This window comes from Pan paniscus, chromosome 11, assembly GCF_029289425.2.
Source record: "Pan paniscus chromosome 11, NHGRI_mPanPan1-v2.0_pri, whole genome shotgun sequence".
NCBI lineage: Eukaryota > Metazoa > Chordata > Mammalia > Primates > Hominidae > Pan > Pan paniscus.
This window is the reverse complement of record NC_073260.2, coordinates 84,780,998-84,798,722: the sequence shown is the minus strand read 5'-3', so window position 1 is coordinate 84,798,722 and position 17,725 is coordinate 84,780,998. Positions and strand designations below refer to the sequence as shown.

Here is a 17,725-nt window from a genome sequence, read left to right as displayed (position 1 = left end):
TTTTTCATGCTTGATAATTTTTGAGTGCCAGTCATTGTGAATTCCACCTTGTTGAGTGCTGGATATTTTTGTATTTCTATAAATATTCTTGAGGTTTTTCTGGGATGTGGTTAAGTTAGTTGGAAATAGTTTGATCTGTAAATGTCTTTTCACATTTGTTAGATGGGATCAAAGCACTGTTTAGGACTGATTATTCCCCACTACTGAGGCAGAATCCTTCCGAGCACTCTACCCCATGAGTTATGAGGATTTCCAGTGTGATTGGTGGATATAGGCACTGTTCTCAGCCCTGTGTGAATACTAGATGTGGTTCTGCAGTCCTTTTGGATGGCTTTTTCCCGGCCTTAGTAGTTACTTCACACACATGTGCTGATCACTACTTTGCTGAATATTCAAACACAACTCGCTGAAAATCCCTGTACAGCTTTCATTTTCTGGTATTCTGCCTTGTGAGCTCTAACCGACTTGGTCTCCCTGGACCCACTATGTCCTCAATCAGGGAGTTCATGTGCTGAACTTTTGGGATCTGCCAGACTCCACCTAGGTTCTGTCTCCCTGTGCTGTGGCTTGGTCGCTTTCTCAAGGTGTAGTAAGCTGGGGCAATTGTAGGGCCCATCTCATTTTTGCCATTTCTGTGGATCTCTATCTTTCATTGCTTAATATCCAGTATCTTAAACAGCCATTCCATTTTGTCCATTTAAAAAAATTACATCAAATGAGAGGGTACATCCGGTTTCTGTTACTCCATCTTGTCTGGAAGTGAAAGTTCAGATAGCCTTCTCAAAGGGAGACTGACATTTCTGATTGCATAATTTCCTTTATCAACAAGATAATTACATTATTCATTTTCTGTTGCATTGAGATTTTATGTGGCCCTAGGCATGTTATATTTCAGTTCTGTGGAACAAAATTGTTTTAAGAAGGAAACTAGAAAACACATATATAAAGCACCTGTAACAGTGTCTGGCATTTGTCAGGTCTTGCTGAAGAGGTTTTCTTTTCCATTTTAGTTTTTATAAATCGCAGTCTCATATGGAATATTCATTTAGTTTTGTGTTTAATTTTGACCAATTTAAAAGCCATCCTTATTCTCATAGTTTTATATTCTCCTGTACATTTTATTGCATAAGTGTAAAAAGTATGGAAAGTTTCTTACTGATAATTCAATGCAATGAAAATTTAATACAAAATTTTATAATGTTTATTTTTAACTCACCAACACTTCACATTGTTTTGAGGAAGTTACAGGTATGAATTTATTATTTTACAAATTCGTTATTATAAAAATTTACAGTTGCTTTATCTTTGTCAATAAATAAAAGTGTAGCCATTAAGAACTTCTTCTTACTGGGCATTTGTTGAGCACTTACCCTGTGCCTAGTCCTCGATTATTGTTTCAGATTTTGCTGTGAACTTTACCTACCCATCTTAAGTCTTGTAATCTGTTATGCTCTTTACCTTTACCTACACCTAGTCATGCTACTTCCCTTGTACTGCTGATGTATGCAACTTTTACTTTATTACCTCCTTTTTGTTTCTAATTTCTTGAGCAGTTTTTTCATAGCTGTGCTCTTTTATTACATTATGTAGATTGTAAAATTATCTGTGGAAGAGATAAGTTTGTTTTCTAATTTTATAACCACGAAGAACTTGCTACTGTGGTTATCAAGTAGGCATTCAACAAATGCTTAATGGTGAGTGAAATGATTGTTTCATAATATACACAATTTTAATGCAAATTAATTGTAATTGTTGATGTATTACCAAGAGGTACCATAGTATGTGCCTTACATTTTAAAAATTATTGAAATTAAGTGCCATTTCTTCAGTAGCTGATTAAAAATAAACGAATTGAATTACAGGTTTTCCATGGTGATATTATGTGTATTTTTACAGCTGATTAATGGCAGTTGATTTCACTGTGTGTGACTGAGTATTTACGTTCAAATACAATTTAAATACTTTCAATTTTGGGGGTGATTGCTTTGTCCTCTAAGGGACAGTAAGAGTTTTTGAGATATTAGTTAGGCTTCTTATTCATCTTGGTGCGTCATAGCTGAAAAATGTTAAGGGCTGATACTTCTCCCCAACCTTCAAGTTCCAAAATATTTTACCTTTATTATGGCCTTAAATAGGAGGATATATACCTTGATAGAATGGAAATACTTTGAAGTCAGAAAGTGACAATATCTATAGAATTTTGTTGTTATGAACTTGTGTTAAGATTTGTTTTTAATTCCTTTGCAAGTCACGGCGTATGATTTTTAATAGTGTGGTTCCTTTGTTAACTCTCAGGTCAGATACAGAGGCTGATGAATGATTCCGTTCATCTAACTTCTGACAAATACTTAGACATTGTTAATTTCCTTCTTTTTCTTTCTCAAAACATTTTGTTTGTTCCTATCTATTGATATTTCAATCTTTTTCATATCCAATTTTAAGCTGAAGAGAGAGATGCATACGGAGAAATACCATGTGTAATTACCTTAAACAAGAGTAAACTTTGGAATAGATAATAGAATAATGACTTATTGAAAAAGATTGTATGAATTTACTATTGTAGATTAATTTTACTAGTTTTGTTGTTGTTTGTGTTTTCTTGTTGTGTTGACAGGGTTGCTTTAGACACTCTTGCTGCATTGCTAAAATCAAGTAAGTTTTTAAATACTAGAAATACTAGATACTATTTTTCTGAGAATTCTATTTATTATGTTAAAGAAACTGGAAATGTAGATTTAGACTATAGTTATAAAGCTGGTTTATAATATTCTAATGTCAAAATTGAGTTTTCCTTTTAGTGTAGTTGATGTGCATCATAACTAATACCATATTATGTTTATTGAGCTATAATTTATTTAGTACATTTATATAATTTAGTCAAGCACATTGATTTCTTATTTCTAAGTAATTTAGATAACATAAAAATCCATTAGTAGAGGAAAATATATAAGTATCATGTTTTGAAAGTAAAGCTAAGATGGTATTGAACTTTTACCATAAGAAATATCTTTAACAACTACTATCTCTGATTTTGTGAGTGACTTAGAACCCTACAAATTTTATTTCTACCATAAATGTAAGTTTATATAACATTTAGAAAATGTGACAATATACATTTACAGTCTAATTCATTTACAAAATAAAGCACTGTTTTCCTTATCAGAATTGAAGCATTGGAGTAGATATGTCTTATGCTTTTGGAGAGTAATCGTCTGTACTTACATATATTTTTTCTCTCCAAGATACTGAGTCTCTTTATTTTAAATATTTTTTTGGGGGGCTTCAGGGGTCTGTTGGTTGATTACATAAACATTTTGTTTAATCACGGTAACATTTGGTCTTCACAATCTGTGTTGGTGGCTGGGTGGCTTTTATATGTCCCCACCCCACTCCACCCTCCACAAGGGAGACATAATTAACAGCTAGCTCATCAAGAACTGTCTGTCAGGGGTGAGACCAACTTGCCCCTACATTTTAATTGCCAGAACTCTTTTTTTTTTTAATAATAGCAAATAATGAATTGATCAAAAATCTAATATTTGGTAATGATTTATTAAATTTTAAAAATCATCTTAGGTATTAGTAGTAAATAATAGAATTCTCATTTAACAATTTTATTTTTCGAATGAAATGTATGACACTCAGTTAGATTAGCTTTGTAGCTTTATTTTCATATATGATGTGGTAAGCTTTAGACCAAGATCACAATATGTGGATTAATTTTAGAAGATATTTTTAGGTTTGCTTTGATGGGTCCTGAGTTTGTGGTTCAAACTGTATAAAGATTAATTCTTAATATGGGCAAATACTTTTGATTTGGAGTAGATTAGAATAGCTATTGAAACTAAACTTTTATTAAAGCTTACTAATTTTCAGGATCACTGATAGTGAAGTCACTAATTCTAAGTTAGTAAAAGCCAAAATTCTCATAAGTTGCAAGTATTTTATAGAAATCAATCCATGATTACTGTAATTTAATATTTTCAGTTTTTAGTAGTAGTCTCCTTTTTACTCCCTCCCTTCTTTTTCAAATGAGGGTGGTGGGTAAACATACATGTTTATTCCATCAAAATAAAAAAAAGTAACTGACAAGTAGAATGACTTCAGTTTATATTTAATATATTTTCAGATGACACATGGCACTAAATAGGATGAAAATTGAATGATACAAAATAAAATTTAGTAGCCTACTGTATATTTTTAAACAAATCATGGCATTTTGGAGCATTCTCATTTATTTTTCAAAATTTTTTTGGTTTTGGCAGGGAGGAGCAATCATTTTCTTTAAAAGGATAAATTAGACTTTAGAGAGGGAAGAAGAGACATAGGCTAATTGTGAGTTTGGTACACTGAATACATGAATAAAGTTCCCTTTACTAATGTTTTAATTGTGCTCAGCACAGATTGCATGTAGCTCTGTTCACTTCCTTTAAGGGGCACTCAGCACCTGTGTTTGAATTATGGGCAAGTTTCTTACTTAATCTTTCGTGAAGAATTTTAATATTTCTCATAAATTCCATTTAGGCTATTGGGAATCTTGGTGGAAACACACAAGGTTTGTAATAGGAATTAGAATGATCCTAATGGCTTTTAACAAAATCACATTCACAGCTAGTAAACTAAAGGCTTATTTCCAACTGGTATAAACAAAGTATATATTCATTTAAAATGTATGAAGCTTTTCTTGGTCAAAACAATGGAAGTGATTTTGTAAATAGCCACAGCCTTAGCACACTAGCTATTGTAGACACAATACTGGGTTTAAAGCCTTCACATAAGAAATCTTTTCCGTATCTCTAGTGAGTGTCTTCTGCCTGTCTAATGTCAGAACATAGTTCTGAAAGGGAATTAATAAGTTTATCTCAGTGTTATGTTTTAGGTTTGTACTAGCACTTTTAGAAACTGTAATAATTCAGGCAGCTAAAATCAGCGGAGGCTTACTACTGCATTATCTTAGTGTCCATACTGTGAACTTGGTGGGTATTTTATAGGTGTATTTGAGATTAAGAAGAGATTAGTATTTCCTTGTAATTAAACAACCTCAGATGGGTATTGCACATTATCTTGCACCCCTTATAATTAACCCACCAGAGCAGCATTGGGTGACTTGATATGTTGCTCTGATATGATTCCCTTGCCACTATCTTAGTAAAATGTACCCTATGGTTAATAATTTTAAATACTAATACTTTTAAAAATAATAAAATTAGGTCAAACATGGATTTATTTGTTAATTCTACTCCAATAAAATTGAGTATTTACAAAAACCTTTAGTGTAGTTCTTATTGCAATAAAAATCTAATGACTAGAAAGCCAGAAAGCACTATTTTCTAATCATATAATGCTCCTTAAATTTCATTTATTAAAAAAGTTACGGAAGTATTTTTTAATGAGCATTGTTATAGTATGAATATTTATATAATTGTGGAGTAATTAGAGCAATTAATTTTAGTGTAAACACAAAGTTTGCAATAGAAGCTACAATTCGATAGGGTTTATTTCAGTGGGAACATAAAGTTTGTAATAGAAATTATAAAAATGATAGCAGATCTTCTAAAAATCACATTCACAACTAGCAAGTAGAAAGCTTATACATTTCATTTGGTGTAACAAAAATCAGTATATTCATAAATTGTAAAATACCTGAAGCTTTTGTTAGTAAACAAAAGCCTTTAAAAAGATGTTCCTCTAATTTTAGTACAGAGATTTTGATATTTATAAATTGTGAAACATTACACAGGCAGATTTTGGAAGAGGTTGTAATTTTCTCTCTGGAACTTCATATTTATTTTGTTAGAAAAAATATAAATATGTGCTTGTCGTTTGTTTTGGAAAAAAGAATTATAAGTATCCATCACAATATTGAGGTAATATTTTAAATTTGATTTATTCTACCACTCACTCTCGTCATTTAAAAAATATTCTTTCTCAATTTTCTTTTGTTAAAGAAACAAATGCCAGGAGAGCTGTAGACAGAGGATATGTCCAAGTGCTTTTAACAATTTATGTAGATTGGCACCGCCATGATAACCGGCATAGAAACATGCTCATTCGGAAAGGAATTTTACAGAGTTTAAAAAGTGTTACAAACATCAAGTTGGGAAGAAAAGCATTTATTGATGCCAATGGGATGAAAATTCTGTATAATACTTCGCAAGTGAGTTATTTTCTTCTTCTTATTGTGATTATGTACTAATGATATGATTTGGTTGTTAAGAAAACTGAATTAGTGTGCAAATACTCAGAAACGTATACACAGGATAAATGCATTTTTCGAAAATCTTAAAAGTAAAAGACACAATTATTTCTCACATGTGACCTCAGGCTGAGTTGCAGGAAATGGTCAGTGCACAGCTCTGCAATGTGAAATTTTCTTTTTTTTTTTTTGTATTATTATTTTTTTATTATTATACTTTAAGTTTTAGGGTACATGTGCACATTGTGCAGGTTAGTTACATATGTATACATGTGCCATGCTGGTGCGCTGCACCCACTAACTCGTCATCTAGCATTAGGTATATCTCCCAATGCTCTCCCTCCCCTCTCCCCCCACCCCACAACAGTCCCCAGAGTGTGATATTCCCCTTCCTGTGTCCATGTGATCTCATTAAGGCAAAAGGAAGAAGTAGAAATTCATCCACTTAGCAAGAGGGGATTCCGTAAAGCCATGTTTTCTAGGATGTGTAGTTGGCTGTACTCGGTGTTGTATGCTCCTCTCATGAGGTATCTGTGGATCCTTTATAGCCTGTAGAGCAGCTCTGTTGTCTGTGAGTATTCTGCACGTTTTCCTGCTGGATAGAGGCTTTTTTGAATAGAGAAGGTACAAAAATGAAACCTGGAACTGGGAATGCTATATCTGCCAGCCATTTTAAGCATAAACGTTTTTGACAGTGTATTTAGTGAGATCCTTTCTAGTTGCTGTGTTGACTGTCAGCCATGGGGAATGAGGATGTTGCAATGCAACCCCCCCCTTTTTTTTTAAGAAAGCTATAATTATTAGAAAGAAATCTGTCTTTTTGAAAATATCAGCCAGTTATCTTGATTGTGCCCTCCTGGTCTCACACATGACAAACACAGTCTATTTTTATATGACAAGAGTTGAGATATCTGAACACATATTTTATGTTTACCTTAGTTTTTTCTTTTCTAGATCAATCATATGTACTTGTTTTTACTATTCCTAGTATAGACATTGATGGATATTTTATATATGAGAAAGAGTTAGGTCACTTGGTTTATGCCACTTAACATTTCTGAGCCTTAATTTCTCATTTGTTTTGACAGGTCAGATGTGAAAATGTATATGGAAACTTTTACAGTCTATCAAAGTACCATCTAAATGTCAATTGTCACTAATAAACTGTTGTTATATGACGGTTTCATATCCCATGTCCCTTAACCCTTCTCCAGATTAGATACCAGGACAGCAAGTCAGACTCTTAAAACTTTATATTGTGGGCCAGGCGCAGTGGCTCATGCCTGTAATCCCAGCACTTTGGGAGGCCAAGGCGGGCGGATCACGAGGTCAGAAGATCGAGACCATCCTGGCTAACATGGTGAAACCTCGTCTCTACTAAAAATACAAAAAATTAGCCGGGCGTGGTGTCGGGCACCTGTAGTCCCAGCTACTCGGGAGGCTGAGGCAGGAGAATGGTATGAACCCAGGAGGCGGAGCTTGCAGTGAGCCGAGATAGCTCTACTTCACTCCAGCCTGGGCGACAGAGTGAGATTCCATCTCAAAACCAAAAACAAAGAAACAAAAAAACCTTTATATTGTGATATTCAGGCTATCCTTTTATAAGGTGAATAGCCAACTTATGAGAGGTATTATTGCATGATAACTGATACAGTTCTGAGGAAGGTTTGGTCAAATGCGTGTTTTTTTTTGTTGTTTTTTTTTTAATTTCTTACACCTTTAAAATTTTCTTGCTTAATCCTTTTCCCCCTTTTCCCTTAAATTATCTTTTTTATTTTATGCCCTAGGCTTGCCAAGTGTCCCCCCAAGTCACTCCAAAGATGGTACTGATTTCTGCTTAGTGAAAATATTTAAGGAAAAGTTCTTCTGAATTTGCCACATGGGGTTCTTACTTACAGATAGATAATTCTGAATAGTAAAGCTATTTTGTAATTATTCTGTGTTAAAATATTGGTTTTTGAGATATTTGTTTCTAGAAAATTAATGTATGACACTTTTTGAACTAAAGTAAAATTGGTTCAGTTATTCATCAAAAACATTCTTTTTCTTTTTCTTTTTTTAAAAAACAGGAATGTCTGGCAGTCAGGACTCTGGATCCTCTTGTCAATACCTCCAGTCTGATAATGAGGAAGTGTTTCCCAAAAAATCGACTGCCACTCCCAACAATTAAAAGTTCTTTTCATTTCCAGTTGCCTGTTATTCCTGTGACTGGTCCTGTGGCTCAGCTCTACAGCTTACCTCCTGAAGGTAGGATCACAGGGTCACTGCTGCTTTTTGTGGGTTCTTAGAATTATGTGACCCTGTCATTTTCTTTTTATTTATGTCTAACTCCTCAGCAAAGGAAGGCCTTACTTAACATGATAAACATTCACATTTTATTTTAGTTAAGCATTTCTTTAAATATAAGAAATTGGAGGCTAATAATTAAGTGAAATGGTGTGGGATGTGTTGTATATATGCAAATGTGAATTGTGAAATAATTAAGCTTCACATAGGAATGTTATTTGATAGCTTATGTACTTTTTTTTTGTTTTAATTTTTTTTTTTTTTGAGACAGAGTCTTGTTCTGTTGCCCAGGGTGGAGTGCAGTGGTGCAATCTCGGCTCACTGCAACCTCTGCCTCCCGTGTTCAAGCAATTCTCCTGCCTCAGCCTCCTGAGTAGCCAGGATCACAGGCCTGTGCCACCATTCCCGGGTAATTTTCGTATTTTTAGTAGAGACGGGTTTTCGCCATGTTGGCCAGTCTGTTCTCAAACTCCTGACCTCAAGTGATCTGCCTGCCTCGGCCTCCCAAAGTGCTGGGATTACAGGTGTGAGCCACCACACCCGGCCCAACTTATGTATGTTTTTAAAGTGTAAAAATATAAACATTAAATGTCTAGGTAAATTATGTTCGGGTTTACATTTGTAGCTTTTCAGTGATTTTTTTTCTTAAGTTAAAAAAAAACAACCTAATCACCAAAATTACTATGGTTTTATGCTTAACAAAAACTTTCGCATGACTTACTTGGATGAAAATATGAAATTATCTGAGGTAGGCTGTTTGTCATTTTCCGTATAATACTGTAGGTATACAGTAGAGGAAGTAAGAGTTTATTTATATGGGGAAGAAGAATTTCTTTGACAACGTCTACCAAAGTGAAAAAGAGAAAGTAGTCCTGGCTTTTAATAGAATTTCTATAGTATTTTCTCATCAGTTTATTACTTTTTTTGAGAAAAAAAAACGAAGATTCTTTATTTATATGTAAAATTCTTATTTGAAACAAGTGTTTTAAGAGAATTTTCAAGGAATTATATTAGTTTCATTATCCTTGATATAAATTTATTAATGGTATATGTCATAGGGTACACTATTATGATTTTATTTTTAAAATATGTAGTTATTAAAACAAGTTGACACAACATATCAAAATGGATTATTTAGAAACCTCCTTTAAAATGTTGAGAAGTCTAAGACTAAGTCTAGGACTTGTGAGTAAGAAAGCTAAGTAAAAGCAGTGGTCCAATACCCTTTTCCCATTCCATTTGAAATTACCGACAGACTTTTACAGGAGAAAATCTGTACCAAATCTGAAAACTGGGTAAGAGGGGCATGGAACAAATACAGAACATTCAAGAGATGTGGTGGAGCTGTGAGTAAATGCAGGAGCAGCATCAAGCCTCCACTGCCTCTTCTAGGAATGCATTATCTTCTGCTAAAGTTGAGGTGCCATTAGCACCAGTTTGGAGGGACAATCAGGAAGCAGTTGGAATCCCTTTCTTTCCTACATCAACATAGGATTATGGGGGTTAAGTGGTGGTTCTCACTGGTGGAAAGCTGGTGAGGCTTCCCTGTGCTGCGGCCAGTAGTAACACCAGGAAGGAGGTAGGATAGGCCCCAGCAAGTTCTTTATTTAGTGTCTGGATTGACGGATAGAGAAAGCCGACCTCTAGTGCAGTAAATTCACCAAACATGGGAACAAACAAGAAATTATATTTTTCTTTTAGTTCCTTTGATGCCTGCTTCTCAGACCAATGAGTCACTGGACTAGAAATGCATATTTACATTGACTGACAAGCCTTCCTGATTCAGATGGGAGAGGAGGGTTCTAATAGCAAGTGTATAGATACTAGGAAAATACTCTCATTCTGTTTTCCATTATTCCTTCCTCCTCCTCCTCCTTCCTCCCCCCATGTTTCCCAGGCTGGTCTCGAACTCCTGAGTTCAAGAGATCCCCCCCACCTCAGCCTCCCAAGTAGCTGGGACTACATGCCCTTGCCTCTGCTTTGTTTTCCATTATTTTCTCACATGTCAGGCTTCATTATATGCTTCACAGTCTTTATTATTATTTACCTTCCTCAGCTAGAATGTGAGTCCACAAGGATAGGTCTGAACTCTTTTACTCACAGCATTTCTGACCCCCAAATATGTGTCTTTTGTCCTCATACCAACCAATTCTCCATATCTCCAGACACCAGCTGGGTGTTCTGCAATTCAGTTCAATTCTGACACTGAAGACCTGGAGTTAATACAGACCCCACAGGTTAAGGGTTTAGTCCCACAGGACTGCTACCACTTCAGATAACAATTACAAGTCTGGACTACCTGTATGTCTGACCTACTGGCAATAAAGTTGATGGGGGTGGGGGTTTCCACAACCTGTTCCTGAAGTTTGATAATTTGCTGGAATGGCTCACAGAACTCAGGAACACTCTACTTATGGTAATGGGTTTATTATAAAGGATACAATTCGAGAGCTGCCAAATGGAAGCGATGCATACAGCCAGGTATAAGAGAAGGGGTGTGGGGCTTCCATGCCCTCTCTAGGTATGCCACCCTCCCAGCACCATGATGTGTTCACCAACTCAGAAACTCTGAGTGGTGTGTTGTTTTTTTCTTTTTTTGAGATGAAGTCTCACTCTGTCTTCAGGCTGGAGTGCAGTGGTGCAATCTCAGCTCACTGCAGCGTCCGCTTCCTGGGTTCAAGCAATTCTCCTGTCTCAGCCACCCAAGTAGCTGGGACTACAGGTGTGCGCCACCATGCCCAGCTAATTTTTATGTATTTTTTAGTAGAGACGGGGTTTCACCATGTTGGCTAGGATGGTCTCGATCTCTTGACCTTGTGATCCGCCTGCCTCAGCCTCCCAAAGTGCTAGGATTACAGGTGTGAGCCACTGCACCCGGCCAAAACTCTGAGCTTTTATACCATTGTTTAGGGTTTTTATGGAGGTTCCATTATGTAGGTGTGATTGCTTAATTATAAGGCTATTTTTGATAAAATCAGTCCCCAGCTCCTCTCTCCCCAGAGGTTGAGGAGTGGGGCTGAAGTTCCAACTGTCTGATCATGCCTTGATCTTTCTAGTGACCAGCCTCTATCCTGAAGTTATCAAGGGGCCCACAAAGAGTCACATCATTAGAACAAAAGACGCTCCTCTACCTAGGAAATTCCAAGGGATTTAGCAGCTGTGTGCCAGGAACCTGGGACAAAGATCAAATATATATCACAATAGGACTGTTGTTGTTTTCATTTTGTCTTCAGCATCCATTAGATTGTGTGGGACATAATAAGTGCATTTAATGTTTGTTGAATAAATGAATCGAGCTGGCCTTGATACTTATTCTCCTGAATGTTAAATGCTGCATCTATGGAGATTTGAAGGAAAGGGCTCTGACTCAAGACTTCTGGACCTTTATTAGTTGTCACCGTATGTGAAGGTGACATATTCTTAGGTATGTTTGGGTACAGAAGTATATTATCCAGGTATTCCCTTCCTGAAGTAGTTATGTGAAATATTACTCCAGCCAGTCAGATGATGAATTAGAGATGTCAAGAATGTAGACGTTACCTAAGAGTATTTGTATTAAACATTATAATCTGTTAACTATATATTACTAAATAGTTGTTATAGTATTATTATGAAACATTTTAGCTAATTATTGGCAAAAGATACATAATACAGTTATTATAAAGTGGGTATTTACATAAATGAGCTACAATTTATATTGATAGATTTCCTAATATTTTACTGTTCTTGCATTTCTAAAATGAAAATTATACAAATAATCCAAATGTATATTCGCCAAATGTAAAGGTAACATCTGGAACAGAGATCCTTAAACAGGAGTCCATTGACCCATAGAAACACATGGGTGGCCTTTGGAGACTATGGACACTTTGAAAATTGATATAAAATTATAGGGGTCCATCATTGCTGTGTAAAAGCAAGGAAATTTCAAAGATGCACAATATCCTGAGAGCACTAAAGGCTAAGCAAGGACAAGCAGATCAGTTTCAGTAATAAGTCTAAATGGATGAAATACTTCTGTTAAAGGAAAGAGACTCCCAGATTGGGTTAAAAAACAAAATCCGACTAGCTGGTACATATGAAGTCTCTTAAGACAGCAGGATAGAAAGCTTGAAAGTAAACAGATTAGCAAATATGTATGTGTTATTCCTTAGCCCAGAAGAGGTGAGAAGGAAAGTATTATTGTTAAACAAAACACGAATACAGAATAAAAAATGATTAAAACAAGGCAGTGAAGATTATTTTATGCAAGCTAGATAACACATGTGCCAAATACTAAAAGTCGACAAAACTATAATCATTTGAATAACAGAAAGGCATTGGTAGAAACAGTGTTGGTGGTTGATTTTAATATACCTCTACATTCTTGGCAAAGTAAATAGGGGTGGTTAAATCAGTCTAAGTAGATGTTAAAGGCAACTCCTGCAAATGCATTTGAATACACACTTGACCCTAAAACAACTTGGGGATTAGCAGTATCGACTCTGTGCAGTTGAAAATCTGCGTAGAACTTTTGACTCCTCCAAAACATAACTACTAGTAACCTGTTGACCAGAAACCTTACTGATAACATAAACAGTTAATACATATTTTTTATGTTACGTGTATTCTGTACAACAAAGTAAGCTAGACAAAAGAAAATGTTATTTAAAAAGTCATAAGGAAGAGAAAACATATTTACTGTTCATTAAGTGGAGGTGGTTTTCATAAAGGTTTACATCCTTGTTGTCTACACATTGAATAGACTGAGGAGGAGGAGGGACAGGAGGGGTTTTGCTATCTGAGGAGTGACAGAGGCAGAAGAAAATCTGTGTATTAACGAACCTGCACAGTTCAAACTTACATTTTTCAAGGGTCACTGTGTGATTGGAATGGACAATATTTTAGAAAAATATGAATAACTAATATTGACAAATAGTAAAAAATTTGAAATTGAATATGCAATCAAGCTTCTTTAGTGAAGACACCAAATGGTGATGACTTCATAGATTAGTTCTCCCAAACTTTCAAGAAATTGTCCTACACTTTATTTTCCAGAGCAAAAAAAAAAAAAAAAAAAAAAGGAAAGTTTAGAAGCTAGCATGATGCTGAAAACACAATCTGGTAAGATTAATCTGAAACAACCTACAGATCACTGTCACTCATGAAAATAAATATAAAAATCCTAAAGTATTAGCAAATTTAGTTGAGCAGTATTGTTTACGTTTAGGACACCTTGACCAAGTAAAGATGATTTTTAAGAAAGTAAGTTTATTGTAATATTAAGACTTTAATTAGTAAAATATATTATCAGTAGATCAAAGGGACAAAACCAAATGATCATCTCAGTAAATGCCATGACAAGATTTCGTAAAAATCATATCAGTCTAGAAAAATTTTTAAGGAACACAGGAATATTTCCTGAACAAGCTAAGTATTATCTAGCTCAAATCAATAGCCAACATCATAAATAGTAATGAAATGTTAGAGGATGCCTCTCTCAACCATTATTATTTACCGTAGTTTTGAAAACTCTAGCTAAATCAGTAAGATAGGGAAAAGAAAGGTCTTAACCGTTAAAAGAGTGAGATAAATTTATCAGTATCTGTGGAGGATATTACTGTCTATATAGAAAATCCAAGCAAATCAATTGTAAAAAAGTGGCTTACGCAAAGGAACAGTAAAGTACTATTTACAAGAAAAATGAATAAAATTAAATAGCCTTCCTCTACGTGTGTATATGTGTATCAACAAAAACCACATAGAAAACATAAAGGGAAAGTAGATCACATTTATAGGCACAATAGCAACAACAAAATAAACTTCCCGTGATGTACTTTCCCAGTCCTTATAGAATGTGCAGACTCTTTCCTTCTAATGACTACATCATACAGTTGTAGTATAATTTATCTAACTAGTGTCCTACTGATAGACATTTAAGTTGTTTCCTATATTTCTGTTTTTACTATAAGCCAAGGACATTTTGAAAATCAGTAAGAATTTTGGTTTATAGTCCCTGGTTTTAATTTGATTGGCTATACTAATTAATATTGTTAATTATTGGTACTGGTATAATGAATGGATCTTTGAAATAGCAGAGAAGGTCTCAGACGCTCTTAAGCTACATGGCATTTCACATCTGGAGTATAAACCCAAAGGAAAACATCCTACAAAGGAAAATATTTGAAAGGTTTGACTAAAAATTGAAAACATATTTTCTCTCTGATGCTGAACTGCATTTTCTCCTCTCCCTTTCTTTCCAAGCAGTCATTTTTCCTATTTGCAATAGGATTTTCTTTCTTTCTCTTTTTTTTGAGACGGAGTCTCGCACTGTTGCCCAGGCTGGAGTGCAGTGGCGCGATCTCAGCTCACTGCAAGCTCCACCTCCCGGGTTCACGCCATTCTCCTGCCTCAGCCTCCCGAGTAGCTGGGACTACAGGTGCCCGCCACCAGGCCCAGCTAATTTTTTGTACTTTTAGTAGAGACGGGGTTTCACTTTGTTAGCCAGGATGGTCTCCATCTCCTGACCTCGTGATCCGCCCGTCTCGGCCTCCCAAAATGCTGGGATTACAGGTGTGAACCACCACGCCTTAATTCAATCCCTTTCTTTTTTCCTAGGAGTTATTTTCTTCCTTCTCTTCTTCCAAATGTCAGTTCTTCCCTTGTTTATCCATGACCAACTGCCGTTAGGGCATAAGTATAAATCAACCCAGGTTACCCTGTGAAATATGAATATTTATTTTTTGCTATCTAAGAATTTGAGGTGATTTGTTTTTGTATTTGTACCTGTATTAGTTAGGGTCGACTAAACTGCTGTTACAAAGAGACCCAGTAGCACAGTCCCTCAAGCAACAGCAGTAATAAACATTTGTGTAACACATACTCTGCCTGGCACTTTACGTATATTAACTTCTCTAATGCCCACAGAAACACTATGAGTAGATATCTCCATTTTATAGACAAAGAAACGAAGACAAAGAATTGATGTAACTTGCTCAAGGTCAAATAGCTAGTAAGTTCGGGAGCTAGGATTTGAATTCAGGTATTCTGTTTCTAGAACCCCTGTGCTATCCTGCTACAACATGGAATTTTTTTCCTCCCACATATCCATCCAGAAGATAGACAGGTGGTCCTAGGCAGTAGACCTCTACTGGGTCATCAAAGAAAACAGATTGTTTTTATTGTGTTTTTAACCATCTCCATGTGGTTTCCTCATGTGGAAGATGCGAATGGAAAAAATGGAGAAGACAATTTTCTTTTTAAAGAATGTGACCTAGAATTTGTATTCATCACTTTGCCTCCTATACCACTGGCCAAAAGTTGCTCATATAGATGGCTATGACTACTGCAAGGGAGGCTGGATTCTCCATACGTAGCTAAAACTCAGGGGCTCAATTACTAAAAGGAAGGGGAGGTGAACAAATACTAAGGGGGGCAGTTAATAATCACTACTGTAAGTCACATTGGAAATGGAAGTCAAAAAGAGTTTGGAAAAATAGCTTTTAAGAATATTTTCTACTGTGTTTAGAAGCGTTTTTTACAAGAGAATCCTCCAAGTACTCTTCCTCGTCTTCCCTTGTCTCCCCTACATCCATGGTCCCGTGTCCTTTTACATTCTACTCCCTCAGATATTCTTGTTTCATTCCTATTATTGCTATAATGGTCTGGACAGTGTTTTTTCTTTTCCTGTTTGTTGGTCACCTTCCACCCGTATGCTGTCTCTCTCACCTCTTAAAATTGAATTAAGCCATTCTTGTCTTGAAAATTCTCAGTGCCTATCTTCTTTATATTAAAAGTCAATACTACTTGGCCTACTATGTTACATCCTTCATTTTTTAATTCTTTATTTTCCTTTCAGTACTTTCATAAGCATACTCTTCATCCTAGTCATACCTTTTGTTATTTTCTAAAGATATCATTTCACTTCCTTATTTTAGTAGTAGTATTTCCTCTTCTTAAAAGCCACACTCACCCACCATTACATTCACATAGAAATCTGTTATACTTTCTACAAGATACTGCTTAAATATCACCTATTCTGTGAAGTGGTCAGCATCAAGCCCCTTGTCTCCAAGCAGTTTACAATTAGTTGTTGCGTTTCTCGTTTTCCCATAGCATTTTGGAGTTTATGGCTTCATTAGCATTTATCTTTGGTATTATAATTACGTGTTTACTCCTTTCTGCTCTTTGGCCTCATGAGCCACCTCATTCGTCATTTTCCCATAGTATTTTGGAGTTTATGGCTTCATTAGTGTTTATCTTTGGTATTATAATTACATGTTTACTCCTTTCTGCTCTTTAACCTCATGAGCTACCTGAAGGAAGAGACTATATTTACACCAAGCTTGTCCAATATGCTGCCCATGGGCCACATACAACCCAGATTGACTTTGAATGTGGCCCAACAGAGATTCATAAACTTTCTTTTATTTTGAGACGGAATTTTGCTCTTGTTGCCCAGGCTGGAGTGCAATGGCGCGATCTCGGCTCACCGCAACCTCCGCCTCCCAGGTTCAAGCAATTCTCCTGCCTCAGCCTCCCGAGTAGCTGGGATTACAGGCATGCACCACCATGCCCAGCTAATTTTGTATTTTTAATAGAGACAGGGTTTCTCCATGTTGGTCAGGCCAGTCTCAAACTCCCAACCTCAAGTGATCTGCCTGCCTTGGCCTCCCAAAGTGCTGGGATTACAGGCGTGAGCCACTGCGCCTGACCTCATAAATTTTCTTAAAACAATATGAGATTTGTGTGTGTGTGTGTAATTTTTTTTTTTTTAAGCACACCAGCTATCGTTGGTATTAGTGTATTTTATGTGTAGCCCAAGATAATTCTTCCTCTTCCAGTGTGGCCCAGGGAAACAAAAAGATTAGACAACCCGATTTACACATCTTTTGAAAAAATTCCCAGCATATAGCACAGTATGTGGCACATGACTGTCATTGAAACAAATAGGGGGTCAATTATAAAGGGATGAAGTGAGTCATTGAAATTTATAATAAATAGAAAACAGGATGTTTCATTCAGGCTATCGCAACATAAGACATTATTTTTAAAAACTGAGAACATTAGTAAAATTCACCTTTACAGTGCTTTCCAAATTTTGAAGCACTTTCTTATATGGTCCCATGGGTTTGTCAACAGCTGGGACAGCCTTAGAGACATGTTAAATAAGAAATCTCATTTAGTTTTTCTCTGGTGATTGAAATACTTTATATAAGTCACATTCTACCATTGGCTATGCATATTGTAGAATGCTTACCTCTG

At 35.7% G+C, this 17,725-nt stretch overlaps 1 protein-coding gene across 9 annotated transcripts in view; it reads left to right on the top strand.

Moving 5' to 3' along the window:
- AGTPBP1 (ATP/GTP binding carboxypeptidase 1) overlaps positions 1 to 17,725 on the top strand; it is a 195,882-nt gene that overhangs the window by 78,190 nt on the left and 99,967 nt on the right. For 7 of the 9 annotated variants that reach the window (XM_034967478.3, XM_034967479.2, XM_055091986.2 and 4 more), the window contains 3 exons: positions 2,615 to 2,652; positions 5,949 to 6,157; positions 8,266 to 8,443. In XM_034967478.3, coding sequence (XP_034823369.2) covers positions 2,615 to 2,652; positions 5,949 to 6,157; positions 8,266 to 8,443 — 425 coding nt within the window. The remainder of the gene's footprint in view (positions 1 to 2,614; positions 2,653 to 5,948; positions 6,158 to 8,265; positions 8,444 to 17,725) is intronic. The other 2 variants (XM_034967480.3, XM_055091987.2) reach the window with 1 other exon arrangement.